The sequence below is a fragment of the Rhopilema esculentum genome, chromosome 20 (assembly GCF_057945365.1).
Source record: "Rhopilema esculentum isolate cy_ngs chromosome 20, ASM5794536v1, whole genome shotgun sequence".
NCBI lineage: Eukaryota > Metazoa > Cnidaria > Scyphozoa > Rhizostomeae > Rhizostomatidae > Rhopilema > Rhopilema esculentum.
Window position 1 is genome coordinate 10,506,863 of NC_142834.1, and position 21,951 is coordinate 10,528,813.

Here is a 21,951-nt window from a genome sequence, read left to right on the forward strand (position 1 = left end):
GGGGTCACCCCCATTTCCACTTTGAAAATGCATCCTAACGTCTATGATCAGGGGTGGTCGGTGCTGCGGGGGCTGTGACATCCCCTCCCATAAGAGTCATGAATCGGCATTCTTTTCGGCAAATAAGTTATGATCAAAGAATATGTAGCATGTGTACATCCAACGAAATCGGAGATGAGTTCCACACACTCTTGAAATGCCCTACATTTCCCCTACATTATATTCCTAGCTATTTTGTTAAATACCCGTCTGTGCTAAAATATGAAACATTAATGACAAAGATGATAATGATGATGATGATGATGATAATGATGGAAGATTTGGTGTTTTCTACTGCTTACTCAGAAGATTTTGTTGACATAAATTTAAAAATCAACTGTATTCATTTCGATTTTACCCTCTTCGCTCCTCGGCACGATTGAAGGTTTATTGAACTGTTACCAGACAAACTTGGTAAAACTCGTTTTGGTACTCACCATATATTGATATGTCAAATTGAAGATTAGAGATTGAAGTCATACAATGATCAAATTGTATCTTTACATAAACATTTTATTCGAAATAATTGGAATGATAACTAAGCACTAAAGTTATTCATAAAATTCCATCTTTAACTCTAAAATAATCGAACCAAATTCATGACGTTTGCCGTGCTACCGCTCCCCTGTCACGCCCTGTGCGGTCCTTTTTCCAGCTTTCTTTCTTTGCTTGTATCTATCTTTTTTGTCTCGTTTTGTTCTGTCAAATACTGTATAAAATTTCCTCTTTGAATTTTGTAAAGAGTTGTTAGCTTGTCATTTTTACCTCGATAACTATTATCATTTCTATTTTATATAGCATAGGACGCTGGGCCTGAAAACCTCCTGGTTTATCTCAGTGTCCTAGGCAACACCTCTATCTAATGAAAAATATGATATACCGTAAATCCTCGAATTAGCCCCCTGGAGGCTTATTGATTTTTTATATTTTTAGATGGAGGCTTATTCGAGGAGGGGCTTATACGAGGGGGGGGGGCTTATAGAATCATTGTTGACATTAAGAAGACATTATTAAAATACCTGGTTTATTTAGTAGAAATTTCTTTATGAGCATTTAATTAATTACTAGCAAAAGTATGAATTTGTTGTGGTAATTCAATAAAACACCATAGGCGACCTCAGATGGCAAAAATTATCAAATTGAGGGGTCCAATATGAAGTTTATGGTAGCAATGGGGGCTTATTCAAGGGGGGCTAATTGACAATTTGTAGTTCTAGGGTGGGGCTTATTCGAGGGGGGGCTTTTTCGAGGGGGGGGGGCAATTCGAGGATTTACGGTATTGCAACATTTTGTTGAATTTCAAGGGTCCTCTAAATTAGAAGAGCGACCCCCTTAATTAGGAAATGAAGATTAATTGAAATAGAAATTTAATTCTTTGTTTCTGTAAACCAATGAACGGCGCGACACACTGCCATTAAGTAGCTTTTGTCTAATTGCAATGAAATTGAATATATTTTGTGTCTTCGTCATAGTAGGGAATTACACGAGAACGAGGACATACAAAGCTTCTTCCTCCTTGATTACTTCCTATTCGTACTTTTTGGAAGTTTTGAAAGCCGCTCGTGCGTCAAATTCTGCTTTATTGAAGCATATCGAATGACGTTAAGAAGTTCCACTAGTTCATCAAATTCGGTTTAGAACACTGTGGCAATAAGAACGTAAGAGGACTTCAAAATGGTGAGTTAAATAAAGTATCAATTGTATTGACTTTCTTAGGCCGATCTATCAAACAGTTTACTGGGACTGAAGTAAAATGTTAAATGTCTATCCACAGCTTTGCCAGAAGGGTTTTGCACCTTAAGTTTGTAAATCCATAAAATAAAAAGAATGGAAATTTAACATGCAAAATCAAGGAGATGGTTGTTAGTGTGTCTCTATCTGATCAGATTTTATCAACCATCAGCTGATTTTGTGACATAAAACTGAAAGTGCTAGGTAGGATATAGTTCATATTTCCTAAGGAAAATTAGCCTGATACAAGCACTGAAACAAGGCAAAAAGGGTGTGCTCTCGCTGGCCACGCCCATTACCCTCCCACTCTGCAGTAGCTGGCACTGCCATTGTTTGACACTTGATTTTGACAATAATTACAATGATGATTTTCAATTTTTTCAGAGCCTTCCTCGTTGGTTTGCTGAGGTAATGCCAAATCTGTTCATACTAGCATTGTTACTTAATTTGCCACTTTGGTCTGCTGTATGTGAGGAATGCAACAAAGATGAAAACAAATACAGCAAAGAGTCAAATGAGCCGATAGAGCTATCAGAAGAAGAAATGTTCAGGAGAGGACATTTGAAGCCATTAGGTTCCCATAAGCCACCTGATTATTATGCAGATGAGCTGAAATATATGATATCACCAGAGGATTTCTACATGAATTATGTTGTGGCACACAAGCCTGTTGTTTTAAAAGGTGAGCATAAAGTAAAAGATTATCAGGAAATTTTTTATGAAAACAAAATCCTTTGTTATTATCTACTAATGCTAATATGCATTAAAGATTTCAAGAAATGTTGTTTCAGTTGCAGAGCTGTTCAGGCAACTGGAAATTTTTCAGGGGACGGAATGCCCAAAAAAAGTGGGGTGGACAATGAAATTGAAGAGCTGATAAAAGGGTCAGGGTGAAAAACCGGTGAAAAAACCGGTGAAAAACCAGTGAAACATTGAATGAGAAATTGTGTTTGTTACTGATAACCAAGTTTGACTTATTTTGTGACCCTCAATAAAAGAATTCGATTTCATTGAATAGAAGAGTTAAATTTCATAGGCAAAGGTTTACATACAAAAAAGCTAATATAAATGACATCAGAGTGGTAACTCAGGCCAGGCCATTTGTATATTTGTATATGAGCTGTGAATTGCTCCCTCATTTGCTGAGGCGAGCTAAATCAGTAACACATAAAATGTACTTTAAAGGCAATCTACAGATGGTTTTAGCCCCTTTAGTATCTGTCAACTGAAGTCAAGGAGCAGTTTTACTTATTTCAGTTTATATATGCTTTAACCGTAGCTCAGACACCTCTTTTGCTTAAAGGATTTAATAGAGCAGACTCTTTTAAGTTAATCGGCTTTTTCATGTTTATGTAGATGGATTCCAAAACTGCTTGCCTCAAACAGCCAGGCCTGGTAACTTTTAACTAGCAGTGTTTCAAACTTATTAACAAGGCTTCTTATGTCTATTTTATCTGCCATATCTCTCTTGATGCTAATCTGAACAAGGTTTTCCAACATTTCCTCTGACATTGAAACACAAAGGTAATTGCTGATGATCTTTTTACCTTGCTGATGATCTTTAACAAGGTAGGAAGGCAAAGACCACATTCTAAGAACTAACTGTTTAACACAATAAAGCTGTGGTTTATAGATCATCTTCATTATAGTTTCTCATAATTTACAGAACTGATGATCCAACACACCATACTCTGTGTCAAATAAGATCTGAAGAAGAACTGTAAATAACCATCAAAATGAACAAAAGTTCCGATCCCAGAGAAGAAACTCTACATCCCCCTCTTATGTTTTTAAAGAGGCACTTAAAAAATGTAATAGTTTTTTTTTCAAAAGTCAAAAGTCCATGTAGAAATTATGTAAAAAATTGTTTGTGTCAAATGAGACAGAGGCAGAAATATGGCAGTATGATTTGGTAAAAGCAAGAAATGGTGCAAGAAATGGTGCAAATGTGCAAGCATGTCATAGTATAGGAACAAGATTTGCTCATTTATACCAACGACAAATACTGAAGACCTTTTTTTTACTTCCACCTCAACTACAACGGTTCATTGTGTCCTCCATCTACCTTAACAAGCGAAAGAAAAAACGATGGCCACCGATTGAACCAGGTGGGTAGCAATCACCCACCAAGAACTGCCAAATGACGTCAAACCCTTTGTTTCCATGCAGCAGACTAGAAAAGAAGAGGGATATCAAATATGTAAATCTCAATTTTCAAAGTCTCAAAACTTTGCCTTTTGGGAGATGAATCATGCCTTCTTGACATGCACTAGCCTCCGTTTCAGGGTCATTACACATGCGCATTATGGCTTGAAGCATTGGCAGGAAGTTCAAGAGTCACAAGCAGTACTGTTGTGCAAATACTGTCATTAATGCGCATGTACATTGACCCTGCAACACTGATTAGGTTAAGACAGTATTGTTTCGAAACAAAGGACTAAAGGTTTCGTCTCCCGAACAATTACTTTATACAGCAAGTACAAAAAAACAATAAAGTTATTTTCGGGTACTATGAGCCCCCTATAAATTATCATTGAAATCTTGGCATGCAAAAATTTGCATCAGTGTCTCTTTAATCCAGTTTTGGAAAAGCTAGAAGATCAATCTTGAAAAGTGGGGTGGACATGTCCACTCCAGTCCACCTTGTGCCCCCCCCCCCCTTAAATTTTTTGTTCAAATATAATTGGCTTGGCAATTAATGTGTTTTGAAATGTTTATGAATGGTAATCTAGAGACAACTTATGTTACATCTATGCGATTTATTAATTATTTTCACACAAAACAATATATTACTCCTTTACATTAGGTGTTACAAAAAACTGGCCTGCATATCAACTCTGGACTGACGAATATTTGCGCCAAAATTATGGAAACCGTACAATGTTAATGGAAACAAAAGATGATGACAAAGAGAATATTCCTCCTGGCAAGAAGTTCTCAGATTTTCTAGATCTTTACCAAACAGCAAAGACAAATTTATATATGGTTGATGAAGTGTTACCAGAAATGAGGAAGGACGTCATCTTGCCCCTATGCTTGAGATGTGAAGAAATTGACCGCTTCTTTTTTGTTTCATATTTTTGGCTAAGCGGAGGAAACACTATGTCATCTGCTCATATAGATACTGATGAGAACCTCCTTTGTGTAATTAAAGGCCATAAAAAGGTTAGCTATTTTGTGTTTTTTGTATTTTAGTTCTTTTATATATCATTAGCAAGGAGAATCTTGACTTTTTCTAGGTTCATTTCAGGTGCAGAAATTAAGGATTTGTCCTCACCTGGATTAAGGATCTAGGATATCTTTAAAATTTTTTAAGATAAGCTAATCATGTAATTAATTTTCATTATAATTTCTGGCAGCAAGAACAAATGTATGGACACAACAGAAATCACAATTTTATCAAAATTTTGAGCTTTTTAATTTGTAAATGATTAAAAAATTGATGTATCAGATGCATAGAAACAGTGGATGCTTGAAAAATTAAGTTAACCCAGAAAATTACATTTTTATTAAAAGCCTTTCATTTCAAGGGTGTACGCAGAGAAATGGGAGCATGTTGCAGACATTAGATTTCTCTTGCCAAGGCATCCACTCTCGAGCAAATCGGTTTTTCACTCTTGTAGCCCAATTTCTAACAGGAATAAATTTCTTAATTGTGCTATGCATTAAATTGTTTATGATTTGAAACATATTTTAGGGACAAATATCAATAAAATTAAGATTTTTTCCAGGTTAAGCGTGACTGAATTTAGATTATGACATCAAAGTACTTCATTATCTTTATATTTTTGAAATGGGATTTGCTTTGAACAGATATATACTCTATTTTTAAATATATCATCATCAACTAAACCAGGTAGAGAATTTTAGCAGAGTCCCTCCCAAGGGAGGTAAGCCAAATTTGATGGGTTTGCCCCCAGAACATGTCAAAGAAAGACACGATTTTGTTTTTTGACTTATTATTTGCTTCGAATTTTCAGCACAATCTTTTAATATATTCAAAGCTTCTGCTTGTTGGGTCAAATACGTTTGCAGCAGGTGTGTTTGCTGTTTTTATCCCTTTCACTTCCCACATTCGTACTGTGCTTCTTGCTCAATATTCAGCATACAGTGATTAATATCTTCTTTCACCTGGCAGACTGAAACCAAATTGTTATGCACTGTACTATCTAGGTTTGGATCAACTTGATTTATGAAGTGTGTCTTCCTTCTTGTGGTCACATTTCCTTCTATCTTGTTTGATTTAAGAATCAACTATTTCTTTTGCTTGGCTTCCCCACAATTTCGTTAGTGACTCGAAAAGTTTCATTTTCTACGGTCAATTCAATACCCACTTTGTGACATTGCTTTCCTTTTATGTAAACTTAGCAACTCAACCTAGCAAATAAACGAAAGAAGTTAAGAAAGATATCAAATATACTGCATTTGAAATAGTAGCAAGCAACCTACTCCAATTGAATTTTAAAGCTTTAATGCAAAGAGAAAGCTAGGATTCTGCTGAAAAGATTAACTGATAAAAGACAGGTGGTAAATATACCATAGTTACGATGGCTTTAATACATAAGATATCAGCAATTTACCTCTATGTTTGCATGATTTTAATTCAAACTAGAGTCGACAGTTACTTTTTCACTTGCCTGTCTTGCCTGGGGCTTTTTACATTTTCAATGTAACTTTGTTCTCTAGCCATGTCAATCAATGCTTAAGTAATTGCATTTTACTAACAAACCAATGTTTTCAATCTTTTTATTTGCTCATGGATGAGTTACATAAAGATGCGTCGATATTTTAAATTTATATTCTAAAGTGAGTCATTAGTGCTAAGAGAATAGTTTGCTGAGTGCTGCGGATTCACAAACTATATGTATTGTACCCGGTACTTAAAGGCTTTCCACACTTACCTTTCAAGCACTTGCTCGTCTTTAATTTACGATTGCTATGATATTATTTGATAGAGCTCTGACCTTAAGAATCTGAGAGTTTTTGAGCTTCAATGGGGATGACTGAGCAAATTCGTACACTAACTCAGGAACATGTGGCAAAAAGCGTACAAAGCGAGCTTTTTTAGTGACTCTTGAAAAGGCTATGTTGACAAGCCAGCAACGACAATAGTGCTTGCCACTCGTTGAACTAGTTATACATCTCGAGCTTCACAGCCCTGCTTGAGATGTGTAGCATCTTCGAGTCCATCCCCTACCAGGAAGGACCATTCATATCGAAGAATTCCATCATTACATGCAAGTCTCCTGAGACAGATTGTTGACCATGAAGTTGGATAATCCCGCTGCACCAACATCCACAGTGATGTGAACATGTGACACATTTAACTGCCTTGCAAGATTCTTCGGCACATGGAAGATCTTGATCATTGTTGCATATTTCTTTATTTGCATCTTCATAGATGGTGAACTTGTTCCTTTTTGTACCCAATGGACAATAAGATTTGCAAATGGCGTACCATTATTGGTCGGGACAGAGGAAGATATCCACTAGAACGATGGTGGCACAATATTTTGGTCGATTGCAACAAACCTGACATTTCGTTGCCAACAGAAAGCGATTGTCAAATATCTTTTACGTTCAAAAAAATTCTTCTTGCATATCATACATATATCAGGAAAAAGTTCCCTTTGCTTGGCCTACTCAACTAATGTTCTAGCTCAACGTGTTACTTTTTGCTTTCCTTGTTTCGCTCTACTCCACTTTTGTTGACTTTCTCTTCATGCGGATTTCCGATAGCATCGTCGATGGAAGATTAACCCATCATGTTCAGAATGCTATACAAGTTTTTCCAAGTTTCCTTTAACAAGGTTTTCGCGAATTTGGCTGCACTCGGTTAAAGCACTCACATGAAAAAAACTCAAGTGCTTCCTTTCATGGGATTTTCTGACTTGTTTATTGACCCATAGTGAACTTATCGATCTATACAAGTTCTTTTGACTGCCAACGAAGCATAAGTCACATTAAAGATAAAATGCTTTTTGCTTTTTTATTAACTACATAAAAAGATTATAGACGCCCCGTTTGAATAAATCTCATATTTCCTGATAAGACAATTTTATGCATGAATTATCTTTTGAGAAAATCACTGTCACGTTAATTTTTGTTTTGGGTATTGAAATTTTTGTTAGTACTTTATGCTTTATATGCTGTAATAAGTTAATGTCCTATTTTTGAATTGCTAATTACAAAGTCGGAATACAGTTGATATCAGACTATCCTCACTTTGAGATCAATTAAGATTTGAACGAGACTGAACATGAATATTAGGATATAATAACACCCACGAACTATGTTTGACATACAACTTTTTTCTTCAGCTTTGTAACGTAACAGTAATCAACTGCCGTCCATTCTCTGACCTTGAATAGGTAACGTGTTGGCTACATCTGCTTGAAAATTAGACTTTCATATGACATGGAGCCGGAACGAAACCCAATACGCTTTTATAACATTGATTTGAAATCAGTACACCAGAATTACTATAGCACGCAAAATTGGAAAAAATTCCTTGATGAGGTTTCAATCCAACCATTTTCTTTGTGTTCAGAAATGCTTTTCTCTTTCATGCCATGTCAATACTAGTTCAATAAAATTTTCATTTAACTATTTCATTTTGATAATACAAATTTATTTTGAAATCCTCAGGTCATAATGGTTTCACCAGTGTATTCAAAAAACTTCTATGCAGATGAGTCAAAAGTTAAGGGTGTATCAAATATAAATACGAGTGCAGTTGACTTGGAGAAGTACCCAGAAATTATGAAGATAAAATATTGGGTTGGCAATGCAGAGGAGGGTGATTGCGTTTATATTCCTCAAATGTGGTGGCACCAAGTCTATTCTAGGTAAGAAACAGTGAGAGATTTTCCTATGATATTTCCTGGGTTAGAAGATGTTTGGAAAACCTTCTTGCATGCAATCAATGAGCATTAAGATATCTGTTTCACATTTCAATTGATCTGGAGCTTTGCGTAGCATGGCGGTTTTGACGTCATGATTTTGAATCTATATATTCGGAATCTTTAAGTCATATTTAGCTCTTCGCAGGACTTAAGAAGCATTTGAAAAGTAGAGGGGCAGAAGCTTTGAGAGCTTTAGCATATTTTTTCCTTGTAACTGTTTTTATCTATGTTGTGCTTCTTGGAACCTCATCAGCAGAAGCCTGTTAGGTGATCAAAATTCTCGTTTAAAGATGAAACAAAGCAGCTGTTTACAGAATGTGCCTTTCGATATTGAAAACAACAAATTAATGTAGTGTAAATTATATAGGGCACATTCTTATTGAAAGGAATTGCACATTTTCTGATTGATTTAGGGAGAAATTTCTATGCCCCAAAACCCAAAAGGATCTAGCTAGACTATGGTTTGATATTATAGGCTTATTTTAGAGAGAGGCACATCCAACTGGATTTAGGCCATGCACTATTTCTTGCATTTCATGCTCCCCTTGAAGTATATCCAAATTTCTGTGGGGTGGTTTAGGTGTTATGGATTACTGAAATTATTGAAAACAGATTTGTGAGCAAAAAGCTATTTCCTGCCAGGATGAAGATTCTTTGGAAGTTCTGTTTAGTGTATTTTTTGATGAGTTCAGTTGGCTTGTTGTGAATTGTTTTAGAAACCACAAATATTTTTTATCCAAGTTTGTTTATGCTTATGATTTTGAAATGTTCTATTTTCTTGTTTACATCCTGTCTGCAGTGCTTAATTTTACAGGGCCAGATTCAAACTCGATCTATCAAAAGAGAAAATGGTGTAGTATTGTAAAATGCATTTACAGTGCAAACAGTGTGTAACGTCGTAGAAGTTGTAATGTCTTTATTTCTCTCTCTCATTTCGATTTAAAATTGCTTTAGAAAAGAGAGGCAAATGGCTGTGGCCCTTTGGTGGAAATCAAAACCTTTTTGGAAGAGCGTTCAAAGACAGGAGAAGAAAGCCAAATCTAGAAAATTCACCGATAAAGAAGGTAAGCCAATTTCTTTGCGAAACGTAACCTTGTCAAAAGCATAACTTTTTTCTTTTGTTAACATGTTAGCCCCATGGCCTCAAAATTTTGGATATCGTCTTTGAAATAACTTTTTTTACATGTATTTCAAATATGTTATTAAGTTTCAAATTGAAAAGTCATCTCTGTAACAAAACTGTGACGTGTTCGTTATGATTTATCACTATCATCAACAGTTGTACTTTTGTGGCATTGCCAAATTTAAAATCCTTTTTTGAAAAATAATGATAAAGTTTTGGAAACCTACAAATGAGAAGTATTTTTTGCAAAAATTATGTATGAATTGTGCTTTTGGAATAATACAAGAAGTGTGCTATGTACACTTTGTTTTTGAAACATGTTTGACATTATTTACTCTAATGTCTTTTGAAGCAAGTTTTCAAAAGAACTCTCTCTCCTCCATAGTGGAATCAAAGAAGCCATACTCATTTGCAGATGCATTGAAAGAGTATGAGGAATGGGTAATAGATGTAGCCCCAAAGGTTCCTCGAATTAAATGCAAGGAACAGCAGGTTTTGATGAGCAGTTATAACTGGGAGACTGATAAAATTGAAGACGCTCCTCCCACACTCGGAGATGGCGGAGATGTAGAAGAGGTAAGTAATTTTTATTGTGAGTTATAATCATCAATATTTGAGCTTTTGATTGCCATAATTTTTTAAATTATTCAACCATTGCAAAAGTGACCTGAGCCATTTGATTCATCTTTTTTAAACCTGACCTCTGAATTAGTGTCATTGTCTCTTTTTGAATATTATGGTCACTTTCAGAACCGGGCCTACACAATGCCATTGGCAAAATATGAACTGTACGTGTAAATGAAGATATATGATATAGGTATAAAATACAGATGTAGATATATGATGTAGATATTGAATACAGATACAGATGCTATAGATTATTCCCACCTGTCACGTGACTAACTTATTGTCGCCATGATGAATCACAACGTATTCTTGGATATACATAGCAACGCGTTATTTATACCATACGGATTTGGAAACGGACAGATATCTTCGCCGAACTAAGTTCAGATAAAACAATTTCAGCTCCAACCATCTTATCTCCACCTACACTATTTTGACACACACAAATTGTGTAAGGGTATATAAGCTAAAGCTCGAAGACAACAAAAAATTACTGTTAAAGTCAGTTTATTGAAAGTTATATAAGATAATGCTAGTAATGAAAGCTACAGTCACTGTGCCTTGAAATGATTAAAAAAAACTTGAAGGGCTATTGCAGTTTGTCCAAAATATGCTGATTACCATGCTATTTGTCGGAAGTTTCAATGCTTGGAACAGTTGCAATTGTAACAGTCCCAGATATGTTACACAGTTAAAGCAGCAAGAATGTGGCAGCTGAGTTGATCCGTAGGAAACCTAAATTTAGCGAAAAATAGATTGCCATTAGAATATGGAACTTTTGCTCACCTTTCATCAAACCTCATTGATTATTTTTCATGAGCTTACTGGAAATGTAAATCAGACGTTTGTCACTGTCAATTATTTTTGCATGAAAAATGGTATCAAGTTTGACGAGTACTTCGTCCGAAAAATTGATTTTCCGCAAAAGCTGATAGAATGTCCAGAGCCATCTTTCTAATTTCCCTCTTCCCAGTTGAAATATATATATTACAAATCATTGGTTTTAGTAACTGTCTATTATCTTGGGTAACGTCCCATACTATGTAACTTAAAGGTAATGTGTCCATATAAAAGGACTGCGTATATCCAACTTGTCAAGCCACCCATCAAAATAACAGTTTGCGATTGGTTAGTATTCTTGCGATGCAAAACTGCTCACATGAAAAGCTGACCTCGCAGCAGGATAAATAAACAGAACGACCATAATGACTGGGGCGATGACATGAAAAATCACATGTTTCTGAAAACCCCCGCAGAGTCGCTTGCTATAGCTGGACACATTACCTTTAACAAATTATCCCTTTCCATACCATGCTGTTACAAGGGAATTTTTATTCTATTATGTATAGTCAATTATTTCTATAAGCTTATTGATTCACAATTATTTCTATAAGCAGATCAAAATATTAAGTTATTTTGAAGGAGGAAATTAAAGTAAAGAATTAGATATTTAATACTTTTTGAAAATTATCCCTTTTCTTAGTGCTAATTTTTCCCATGACCGATCCTCGTTCTATTAAAATTTGATAGTGTTTGAAAAGATAAGAAACTTTTCAATTTCAGTATTTCGAAAAAGAAAGTTTTTCCTTTATTAATTCACCTCCTTTTTTGTTCTTTTAAGGATGTGTTTGAGAAAGAGACAGTCGATACCAAGTCAGTGAGTGACACTGTAAATGCACGTAGAGAGTCAGGAGAGGTATCCTGCTTCTTTGATAAAAATAACAGAAAGAGTCCATGTCACTATGATTTGTGTGACGACGAAGATGACCTTAGATGCGTGAAGTATGTCCTAGAATACTGTGCTAGGTATGAAGACAGGGGGTGTGTAGTTCAGAAACCGCAGCTTCTTAACAAGAAATTGCAGTCAGAAATGATAAAGATGGCCACAACCAAGCCAGTATTCAAATCTTGAATAGAAAGTCCGTTCACAAATATGTGTTCTTACGCTGCAACACTTAATGATTCCATTATTTGGGCTCACCTAAGTTCTAACTATTGTTTTTGTGCACACGAAGTGTTTTTGCTCGTAGTCTGACCCATGTGTTCTTTCAGATTTTTAATACCAGATTGACATTATACATGTACTCGCCAAGATTCTCAATGAGCTTTTTCAACCCTACCCTTCCAACCCTACCCTTCTCTACAGCGCAAAGCTTGAAAAACAATTGCACACGTTTTGTTCAGCAGACGATGAAATCTCAATCTGCTTTCATCGACCTCCTATATTCAAAAGCTTTGGCCTACATGAAATATAAAAGGACCAAAAAGTTGCTGCCTTGTGTTATGAATTTAGTTTTGAAAAAAAATTTAATTGTCTTAATGTCTTAATTGTCTTAATTTGTCATAGTTCACACTGTTGAGTTCTAGATCTCGTGAACATGTTTCTAAATTTGTTAATTGTGAAGCATGGTTTTTGAACACTGTCGAGAACCAGGTTTTCTTTTATTTTGCACGCATGTCCCCATTTGCGTGTCTTTACTGCATTATATTACCAGATCAGAAAACATGCATCATTGATGAATCGGAATTTTTCACCTCGATGCCTTTTTATATCTATAAATTATTAAAGAATCTAATTGGCTACAACGCATTGCCTACGTAGGTCTTTCCCGTATAAGAAACACTCTCCGTAATCTCATAACCTGACTGGAAAAATTCAAGCTTAATGGGACTTGGCGCTTTTTGAGCAACAATCTCGTGACATAAAAGTAGAAATTGTAAAATTAATAGTTATACCAGACAGTTTACAGAAAAAACGCCGCTTATTTCCTTATTTTTCTCATAATTTTTCAAAATTGTTTAAAGTCTACCATGACAAATGCATTTTCAATTAACCTCGTTCAATAATGATATGCTGAAGAAAATTTTGTATGCTGAATCTTAGTTATTTATGCAGTGTGGGTTATAGATCCGTTATTTCCTAGAATGATATCTTATCATTTCTTTTGAAATTCAAGGTAGTTTTCTGGTAATTCTATATTTGCAAAGTTGATATTAATGCACACGCTGTTGTTTTACCTCAATTTTTTATATTTTGTTTTCTACTTATGAAATTCCACACTTTACGTTTCATTAAGAACATTTTAAAAATTGCTTTTTCTTGATTTTTCAATTTTACAACTTTAAACGGAATATAATTTCGCCATGTGTTGAAAATGCTAAAACTTTCTTTTTGTAGGAGTTCCCTAATCTTGATATCTCATTTACCCGTGTTTTGGCAAACAGCGCAGTGTTTTTAATTTGTAAAGACATTTTTTAGTTACTTTCAATAAATTTTATAGCTTTTAGCACCCGGCTCTAGATCTTTTTTTAATTTCCTTGGTCTGAAATGAGCTGTCATTGTGCATCGACATAAACAGCATCAAAATTAGAAGGACAATGAAATGAAATTTAATTGATTATTTGATTAAATTAATTTATTGGTCATTTAAGAAATTTTAGCAAAACGTTTCAAAGTAAACTTTTTTTGCAACGAAATGTTATTCTCTAAGTGGTTTGTTGATGATAGGTCTGTTATTTTTGTTTCATATTTCAATGATGGTAAAAATGCCTGTACTCATATGGAAATTTCTGAGGCAGAGTGTAACAGATCGAATTCATTATGCACATTTTGGGAGTTTTTATGGTGTGCGGGCAGTGTGTTCAAAATCCAAAAGTGTTTGTGAAAATTGCTGGGATATTTCTGTGACTTCACTGACGCTGTGGTGGAGCTTGTGTTTTCTGGCGCTTGCATATGGTTGTGCAACAAGTGGAGTTGATTTGTGAAGAAGTTTTGCAGCAAGGGCGGTAGAATTTTGCGGACGATGGCAACTCAAGATCCAAGAATTAGGCAGATAAAAATCAAGACTGGTGTCGTCAAAAGGTAGGTAGGAGACGCCGACAATGGCTGTTTGCATTGTAAGTTTCCCTGCTAGTACTGTGCTCAAACAGAATCTCCTTATACATGTGTGTTTCAGGTTGAAACTGGAGCTTTTGCTCATGTAGTGCTTCGACTACAACAATTTTACAACACAAAATTCATAACCAGCCCGTGTTTTGAACAGCTTTCCTTTTGTGGAAAAATTGTTTGTTGGTATGTTTACCAATAAAGCATAAAGTATTTTTGTTGCTGCAATTAGGATAAAATAAATATCTTAATGAAACATTAAAAACAAAAATTTCATGCGGAACAATAATAGAATTTCAAAGAGACTTGTGAAATTGTTTTCATGATGGTGACACTTGATGGTGCACAAAGATTATCCAGTGTATCATGTGTTCGAAGATTGGACTTTGAAGTTTCCATTTCTGGCAGGAACTGCAACCTCTACCAGGCCAGTTTACAGAGTCCAGACTGAAAACTTTGTTTCTTGTGTGGACAAGTTCATTTTGAAATTTTGCAACTGCCCACCTGAAATCATGCACATTTAGAAACATGTGGTGTTAGAAATGTAAAACGTTATTAAATGGCTGACTTTGCACTGCCAAAGTAAGTGGATAGAACATTTGGGCAATATATTCCGGGAATGTGACAAAGTTTTCAATCTGGTACAGAGTATGGCAAATGCATGAATGAAATCATTTTAGAACGGATACCTTTGCACGCCGAAATTCTAAACTACACACAAGATTTAAAATCTTTCTCTAGGAAGCACCCTTGGCATATGCTCAAAGGATGAACATTAAATATAATGTATAGACATATGCTTAAATTGTATTATGTTGATATGCATGTTTAAATGGTGTTCACACTGTTGGGGTGTAAAACATCAGCTGTTTATAACAATACCAACAGCATTAGACTTATCAGGCCCTTTCCCACCCCAAAGTCAAATTATTTTTCGAATGATATGTTGATTTCGATATGTCTTAAAGGCTGTTCAGCCGCATAATGGGGATTTTATGGCTTGTTCCTAGGGTGTTCTTGGGGTGTTCAGCCTGTTCTTGAGGTGTTCAGTCTTTTAGAAACAACTATAAGAAAGTACCAAATGACATTAAATTAGGAGCTTTGCCTCAAAAGCCGTTTTGTTAATTTTATGCCTATTAATGCCTGTTTTAATATCAGATGGTCATGCTTCACTTTTAATGATAGGTTTAAATGCTAGAGGTGAAAAATATGGGATTTTTTTAAAGAGAACTTGGCCTCCTCTGGTAGCTCTTTAATGAAGAAGAGTTTTTCCTAGGGAGCAGCATAACCATCAATCTGGCAAATTCTGGTTTTGTTGTGTTTTCCATTTGCCATTGCATGAAGAAGACTGAAATTCTCTCTGGGAAAATTTATCAGACATTTCTATGTTGAGCAGTGGTTGGACCATTGGTTTATCCTGTTTTTGGTTGTGTAATTGATCACAGATCTAGTGTTGGGCTGAGTCATGTCTGCGAACCTTGTCTGCAAGAAAGTTTGCACATCTTAAAACTAATTGTTTTCATTCTTATCTAATCATTCTTAAATAACCTACACACTACCCTAAATTTTTCTCAAGAATTCAGAGTTGGTTAAATTCTACTTTTTTGCCTTTGTTGTTTGAAATCCTGCAGAAATTTGGGATGCTTTCAAACACTCGATCATTCAGCATAGCCTTTAGGCTTCATCAACTCACAACTTTTGTAATCCTCAAAACCATCTAATTTTACATTGTCAAGTTTTGAAAAAGTCACTACCAAGTCAAACTTCACAATAAGATCTGGATATGAATGTCCTAAAAACATTCAAAATAAACTTAATTAACAAGAGTGATTAAGCATCAAATGAAAATGATGTTTTAACTTGTGTGGTTTTTTGCCCCTTTAAAACCATATGCAAGCCTGTGCCTCCGAGTAGGGATGGAAACTGATTGTAGCAGAAGATTCTCCTGAAATTGGTTTTGTATTTGCAATGGAACAACTCTAGACAATCTTGTGGATTAGGGTTTACTAATATTTCTACCTTTTATAAAAGTAAAGTATAGTGTATGTCAACACCTACTGGCTACAAAGCCAGACACATACAACAGGAGTTTCTAAATTTATGTTTTCATAGGGTGCTTTATTTGTGCACTTTCACTATCACTGAATTTACATCGCTAGATTTCACACTTTTCTATAAAGCATTTCAAGAGCAAACAGCTGCATCACGTTTTGATGAGAAACTTTTTTCCCAAATTGTGTGCCGTTTTTTATCAAGCCAATTTTGAGCATTTGGGTAAAAACTGGAAAGAATTGTTAATCTGGTAAATATGTGCAAACAAAGATTTTTAGCTATTGGTGTCTCATTTAACCCAATTTTCGTTTAAAAATGTAAATTTTCTAATTATGCGTCATTGCCATTAAATGAAAAAATAAAAAAAGACCTTTGCCCACTTGATCAACATATCTGAAGATAGGCTTTCTTGTCAGGTTTATATGATGTTTAGAAAGTACTTACATGAAAAGTAGTAGGAACCACCAGATATTATCTAGGAACAGATACACCTTGCTGTAGTAATGGGGTATTAAGTATAAAACTTTCTAGAAGCATGTAGAGCACAGTTATATATCTGGAGCTCCTCTCCTGGCAAATGGTTGAATTTCTCCTTGCTGTCTCAAAAAGGGATGCCTCCCTGGTTCCTGTTCCTCACAACTCTGCAGGCACCCACTCCACGTCTTACAAAATGTTTCTCTGCTTTTTCCCAGTTTCATTGCACTATGTATTTTTAACATCGTTATCATTACCTGCATATTTGCATTCTTTGAATAAATTTGAATTAAACTGAAAACAAATAAATCAAGATTTTTTTGAAAATTTGTCCATAATGCTTTAAAATGTTACTATTGATATTAAAGGTATTGAAAAATGAAAGAAGATAATTCTTGGGCTATTTGTGCAAATGTTCAGGCTAGATAAGCAAACATCCTTGTGGACAGCCAACATCTCATAATGCTAAAGGCAAGCAGCATTTATTCAGAATATTTTGATAAGCCAACACTATGACAAAGAAAGTTAGGGTTGAGGCGGTTAAATTATTGAACGTTTTGTCTATTTTCTTTGCAAAACTTTGATGGGCCAAATATTAAAAATATAGTTGGTACATGCAGTGGCGAAGCCACTGGGGGGAATGAGGGGGGGTAGTCCCCCCCACTTTTCCAGAAAGATGGTCCTTGCAAACCTGATGAGAAAGAAAACTTCACGGAGGGGGGGGGTTATGTACATTATCTAGATCGTCACATGTAAATGACATTTCTTGGGAGACAACAGGCTTTTCCTCCAGAAGAAAAAGTTTCAAACATGGGAAAAGGGCGTGGTTCAAAAGGGCGTTCTCCCTGACACACCTTTTGTCCCCCCACTTATCCCAGGCTGGAGCCACCAATGGGTACATGACCAAACATGTTACTGTTTAGGTAGCTACCTTTTGATCAAAGGTTGCATTATTTTTCTCTTCAGACTTGGAAAAGAAAAGGGTCTTTATGGAAAAGAAGTAAAAGAACAAGAAGAAAAAATAGAGAAAATGAAAGCTGAACAAAAAGATGAATATGATATCAAAAAGCAGGTAAAGTAAAATTACATACAGTTTTCTTGAGAATACAAATTGTTTGGTCAAAATTTATCAAGTATAGAAGAACTAAGCAAAACCATTTTGCCCTGTTAATTGATTAGGGCTCTGCATGTTGTTTTCATGCTTGTTCGAGGATGCCCCTTTCTCATACCTTCCAACGTTGAAACCTAAAATGTGTGATATATTGTTTTGGATGATCTTTTGCTTGTTTCTGTTGTCTTTGTTATTATTAATACCCCTGAAACCATGAGACTCGCATTAAAATTTTGAGACTCGCAGGTCTGCTGTTTCTGGGTTTATTACTGGTCGTTACCCATTGTTCCTGTTTGCTAAAGGTTGTTCCTGCTTATTTTTTCTAGCATTGATTTTATAGTCTTTGGTATCTGACACCATTGCCTGTGCCTGATGTAGTATCTAAAGACTTGAACAGTAGTTTAATTGGAGAAACTTTTGTGTTTCATTATGATTGTTTTTCTATAATAGTCTCTATATGGACTGTTATGCTCCCGTTTGTCATGGCAGTGGGCCTACTTTATTCTAGGAATGTTAAGTATTTCCTTAGGATTGGGCATGACCCTTGTTCTTGCATAGGCCATTGAACATGAGTTATTTAGTCAAAATGTCTTACTGCCTATTAATTATACTCAGACAAAGAATTGAAATGAATGATTCAAGCCTCTGTAGATTTTGTGGGTATTCAACCTATGCACATTTTAGAAACCCAAGCCCTCTATCTCAACCATTTTGTTGCCACAACTTTCAAACATGATAATTCTTTGCAAAGTATTGCTATATTGTTTGTTGGAAAAATCATTTTTTCCTATCACTTCCTAATGATAATCTTTTTTTGAATAAATGAAAATTATTATTTACCAGTCTGTCAAATAGTGCTTTAATTGCTGTATATACATAGCTGTACATGGTATATAGAGCAGGACAGTACAAAGTTGTTACTCTGAGTTTTACACTTAAAACACTCATTAGAAAACTATTTATGTCCATGTACAACAAAAACTTTCTTTCTATAATTTGCTTGGTCATATTTTGAAAGAAGTAGAGATATTGAAGGGTGTTTCCCATCTGGACTCTCCCACATTGAAATTTTATTTTGGCAAAATCTTCTGTATACTTTAGATTGGACCTAAGCATTCTTTATTAGATTTGGAAATATTAATTCAATCAGAAACTTTACATATCTTGCAAAGTTCATGGGATATTTACACTTTTTTAAACAGGGAACATAGTAGAAAGTTGGGGCTTCTTATATTTGTTTGTTTATTTTTTTGTTAAAATCAATTGACTAAACAAGACTATTATGATCCTAAAATGTATGCTTACATTATAGACTAAATAATATAGGAGTAAAAAGTTGTTATTTAGCAATTTTATACATCAGTTTGTATTTTGTTTTCTTATTCTTAGACATTAGACATTTTTTTCAAGAAATTTCTTATAACCATGAAAATCACAACTTGCTAGTTTTAGGATAAAAAAAATTAAAAATGGGTATCCATGTGAAATTTTAAAAGCCAAAGTTGTTTAAGATGATTTATTATTTTGTCATGTTTTTATTATCATTCTGTCTCTTTTAAGAAAAAAGTGTACTGCATAAGCCAACACTTTATAATTTGATCAACTAGTTATGTGGTGTAAGCCACCGCTACAAAGAGCAAACTACAAAAAGAGCTATTTTTGCAAAAATTGGTTAAAACTTTCGCATCATAATTATGACCATTATGATGTTGAAATTCTACATTTTTGTATTGTTTCATTGTTATCTTCCCCATTCAGAATTTCATTTAATTTGATTATCAATCAGTCCTATGTAGAATGCTTATCAATTACTTTGCAATATAATTCAAATAACAATTCTGCCAAATTACTATGCAATTAAATATAATTGTTTTGCTAAACCTAGATATACAACAATTACAGACCACAGGCAAAAACAAAGGAAAAAGCATAAAATATGCAGGATTGATTAATTGAGATGGAACTGTTTTGAAGAAAAGCCATGATTGTCTGCATCACACAAGTTTTTCCTTTTTAGATAGAAGTACTTAATGAGTCCAGGAGGATGATCCCAGATTGTACAAAACGGTTGCGCACTGCACACAATGAACTTTCTCAGCTTCTGGTAACTTTATTTGCTTTGCATACATTTTGAGGCATTTTTAGTTTTCAAGAAATGTGGTGGCACCAGAACAAAATTTAAAAGTGCTGCTGTATATGTTCTACAAAATGCTGACAAAGAACAGGGTGTATGCCAGCAGAAAATAATGCATTGATATTGCATGCATTGAAGCACATTTTATAAGACCCTTAAAAAGAAATTGGTATCTCAAGAGAGCTTGCCATTGAATTTTTACTTGTCTATTTTACCTAAGAAACAGAAACCAAACATTTAATTAGACTTTTATGACATCTAACATATCAGGGAAGCAGATATATTTTTGGCAGCAGAAGCTGGCTAAAATCTTGGGGGGATGGTACCACATCTGATCATGTAAAATGTGACTCCTTTTAGTAATTGGTAGTTTTATCAACTGTAGTGCCATTTAGTGCCATCTACTTCTTCTATTGCAAAAAAATTTGCAAGTTACTTTTGCAGATGAATCCTTGGTAATGATTTTAAAAGCAAGTCACAGAGAAAACTCAAATTTTTTAAAATTTTTCTTTGTACAAAATAGTCAATTATAGATACTGTGCATACAAACTGGATCTGTGGCTTGTTAGATCTACCTGTATTGTTTTTCTTTTGAAATAAATGTTTGCAGTTTTAGTTTTTCTTTGAATATCGTGTTTTGCTACCAATAATGCTAACCCTAGTTTTTAGGTCTTTAAGGAACTTGAATTCAGCATATAGTTTTCCATCTTTTTCAGCTTTTTGTTTCAGTTCTTAAAAGTATTCTTAAAAGACTTTTAAGAGTGTTATAATTTTTCTTCGCTCTTCTAGGAGAAGGAACAGGACTTGGCTGAAACAGAGGAATTCATAGCAGCTAAGGAGGTTCTTCAAGAAACAACTGTTGAGTAGGTCAGTGAAATACCCAGCACTGCTCAATGCACTTCAAAGAGCTTTAAAGGAACTAAAAAGAATTTTCATAGCTTCAGATAAGTCAGTTAAAGATTTCCTATGTGTTTGTTGGAGTTTTCATTAGTTCAAAGCACAGGATCAATTTGGGAAGATGAAAGCACTTGCACCATTGCATGTCTTTCTTTTGATGTAAATGATTAAATCCAACCTACTAACAATGGACAGAAATATAGAGATGAAGACATATTGTTTTTCTGCTTTCATCTTTTGCTTACCAGTCATTTAACTTCATTTTTCAGTTTTAAAAAGTCTCCAGAATACAATTCATGAGCTCTTTAAATAACAATAAATGCAATATGAAAAACATAAATGCATGGGAGCTTGATGAGTATATAAGCTAACAGAAAGAAGGCCCTTCTCGATAGTACAGAGTACTTAGTTCTAGGTAATAGTTAAATGATTGAAATACTAGTTCTTGATTTTGCGAGTACAAATATTGGGGAACCGTGCATAAGGGATGAGTAGTAGAATTATTGAGTGTAACTTTGTGTTTGAATCTGTACATAAGAACTTGCGTCTCATCTTCACACACCCAGCCTTATACCTCCAATGTAACCCAAACTTGCAAATATCTCTAATGTAACCCTAAATTGCATATACCTCTGGTTAAGAATCAGGCCTTGCAAGGACAGGTGCTCAAGCTTGATCAAGTGCCTCCACACGCATCTTGAAAGTTCTATGAACTAGTGAAGTGGTAAGATGTAACTTACGTGGATCTGTCAACTAATAATCAACCGGTTAGTTGATATGACCCTATGTAAATAGTGCAAATAAATATATAAATGTCACCAAAGGTGTCTTCATGGTCTCTGCCCCAAAAATCAAGAAAGAGAGATAAAGCTTTACAACATATGATCTAATGACAAATCCTTGATTGTTATATGATCTTCATATGATTGCTATTTATGATTTCTATATGACAATCATACACAGTCTAAAAAA

The 21,951-nt window shown here is 34.7% G+C and overlaps 2 protein-coding genes across 2 annotated transcripts; both read left to right on the forward strand.

Moving 5' to 3' along the window:
* Window positions 1–1,517: 1,517 nt before the first annotated feature.
* On the forward strand, window positions 1,518–13,442 carry LOC135687485 (uncharacterized). Its single transcript, XM_065204053.2, has 7 exons — window positions 1,518–1,716; window positions 2,155–2,452; window positions 4,577–4,935; window positions 8,419–8,618; window positions 9,630–9,739; window positions 10,184–10,374; window positions 12,047–13,442. The coding sequence occupies exons 1-7, from the start codon at window positions 1,714–1,716 to the stop codon at window positions 12,335–12,337; spliced, it is 1,452 nt and encodes a 483-aa protein (XP_065060125.1). The 5' UTR covers window positions 1,518–1,713; the 3' UTR covers window positions 12,338–13,442.
* Window positions 13,443–14,051: 609 nt separating this feature from the next.
* Window positions 14,052–21,189, forward strand: LOC135687501 (tubulin-specific chaperone A). Its single transcript, XM_065204073.2, has 4 exons — window positions 14,052–14,287; window positions 17,804–17,909; window positions 19,966–20,052; window positions 20,872–21,189. The coding sequence occupies exons 1-4, from the start codon at window positions 14,229–14,231 to the stop codon at window positions 20,947–20,949; spliced, it is 330 nt and encodes a 109-aa protein (XP_065060145.2). The 5' UTR covers window positions 14,052–14,228; the 3' UTR covers window positions 20,950–21,189.
* The last annotated feature ends 762 nt before the right edge of the window (window positions 21,190–21,951 follow it).

Excerpts from the sequence above, each read along its gene's own strand:
- LOC135687485 (XM_065204053.2), top strand. Across the intron at positions 4,936-8,418 it reads TAATTAAAGGCCATAAAAAG|GTCATAATGGTTTCACCAGT; the intron begins GTTAGCTATTTT and ends TGAAATCCTCAG. Across the intron at positions 8,619-9,629 it reads TGGCACCAAGTCTATTCTAG|AAAAGAGAGGCAAATGGCTG; the intron begins GTAAGAAACAGT and ends AAATTGCTTTAG.
- LOC135687501 (XM_065204073.2), top strand. The coding sequence starts at position 14,229 with ATGGCAACTCAAGATCCAAGAATTAGGCAGATAAAAATCAAGACTGGT. Across the intron at positions 14,288-17,803 it reads AAGACTGGTGTCGTCAAAAG|ACTTGGAAAAGAAAAGGGTC; the intron begins GTAGGTAGGAGA and ends TTTTCTCTTCAG. Across the intron at positions 20,053-20,871 it reads ATGAACTTTCTCAGCTTCTG|GAGAAGGAACAGGACTTGGC; the intron begins GTAACTTTATTT and ends TCGCTCTTCTAG.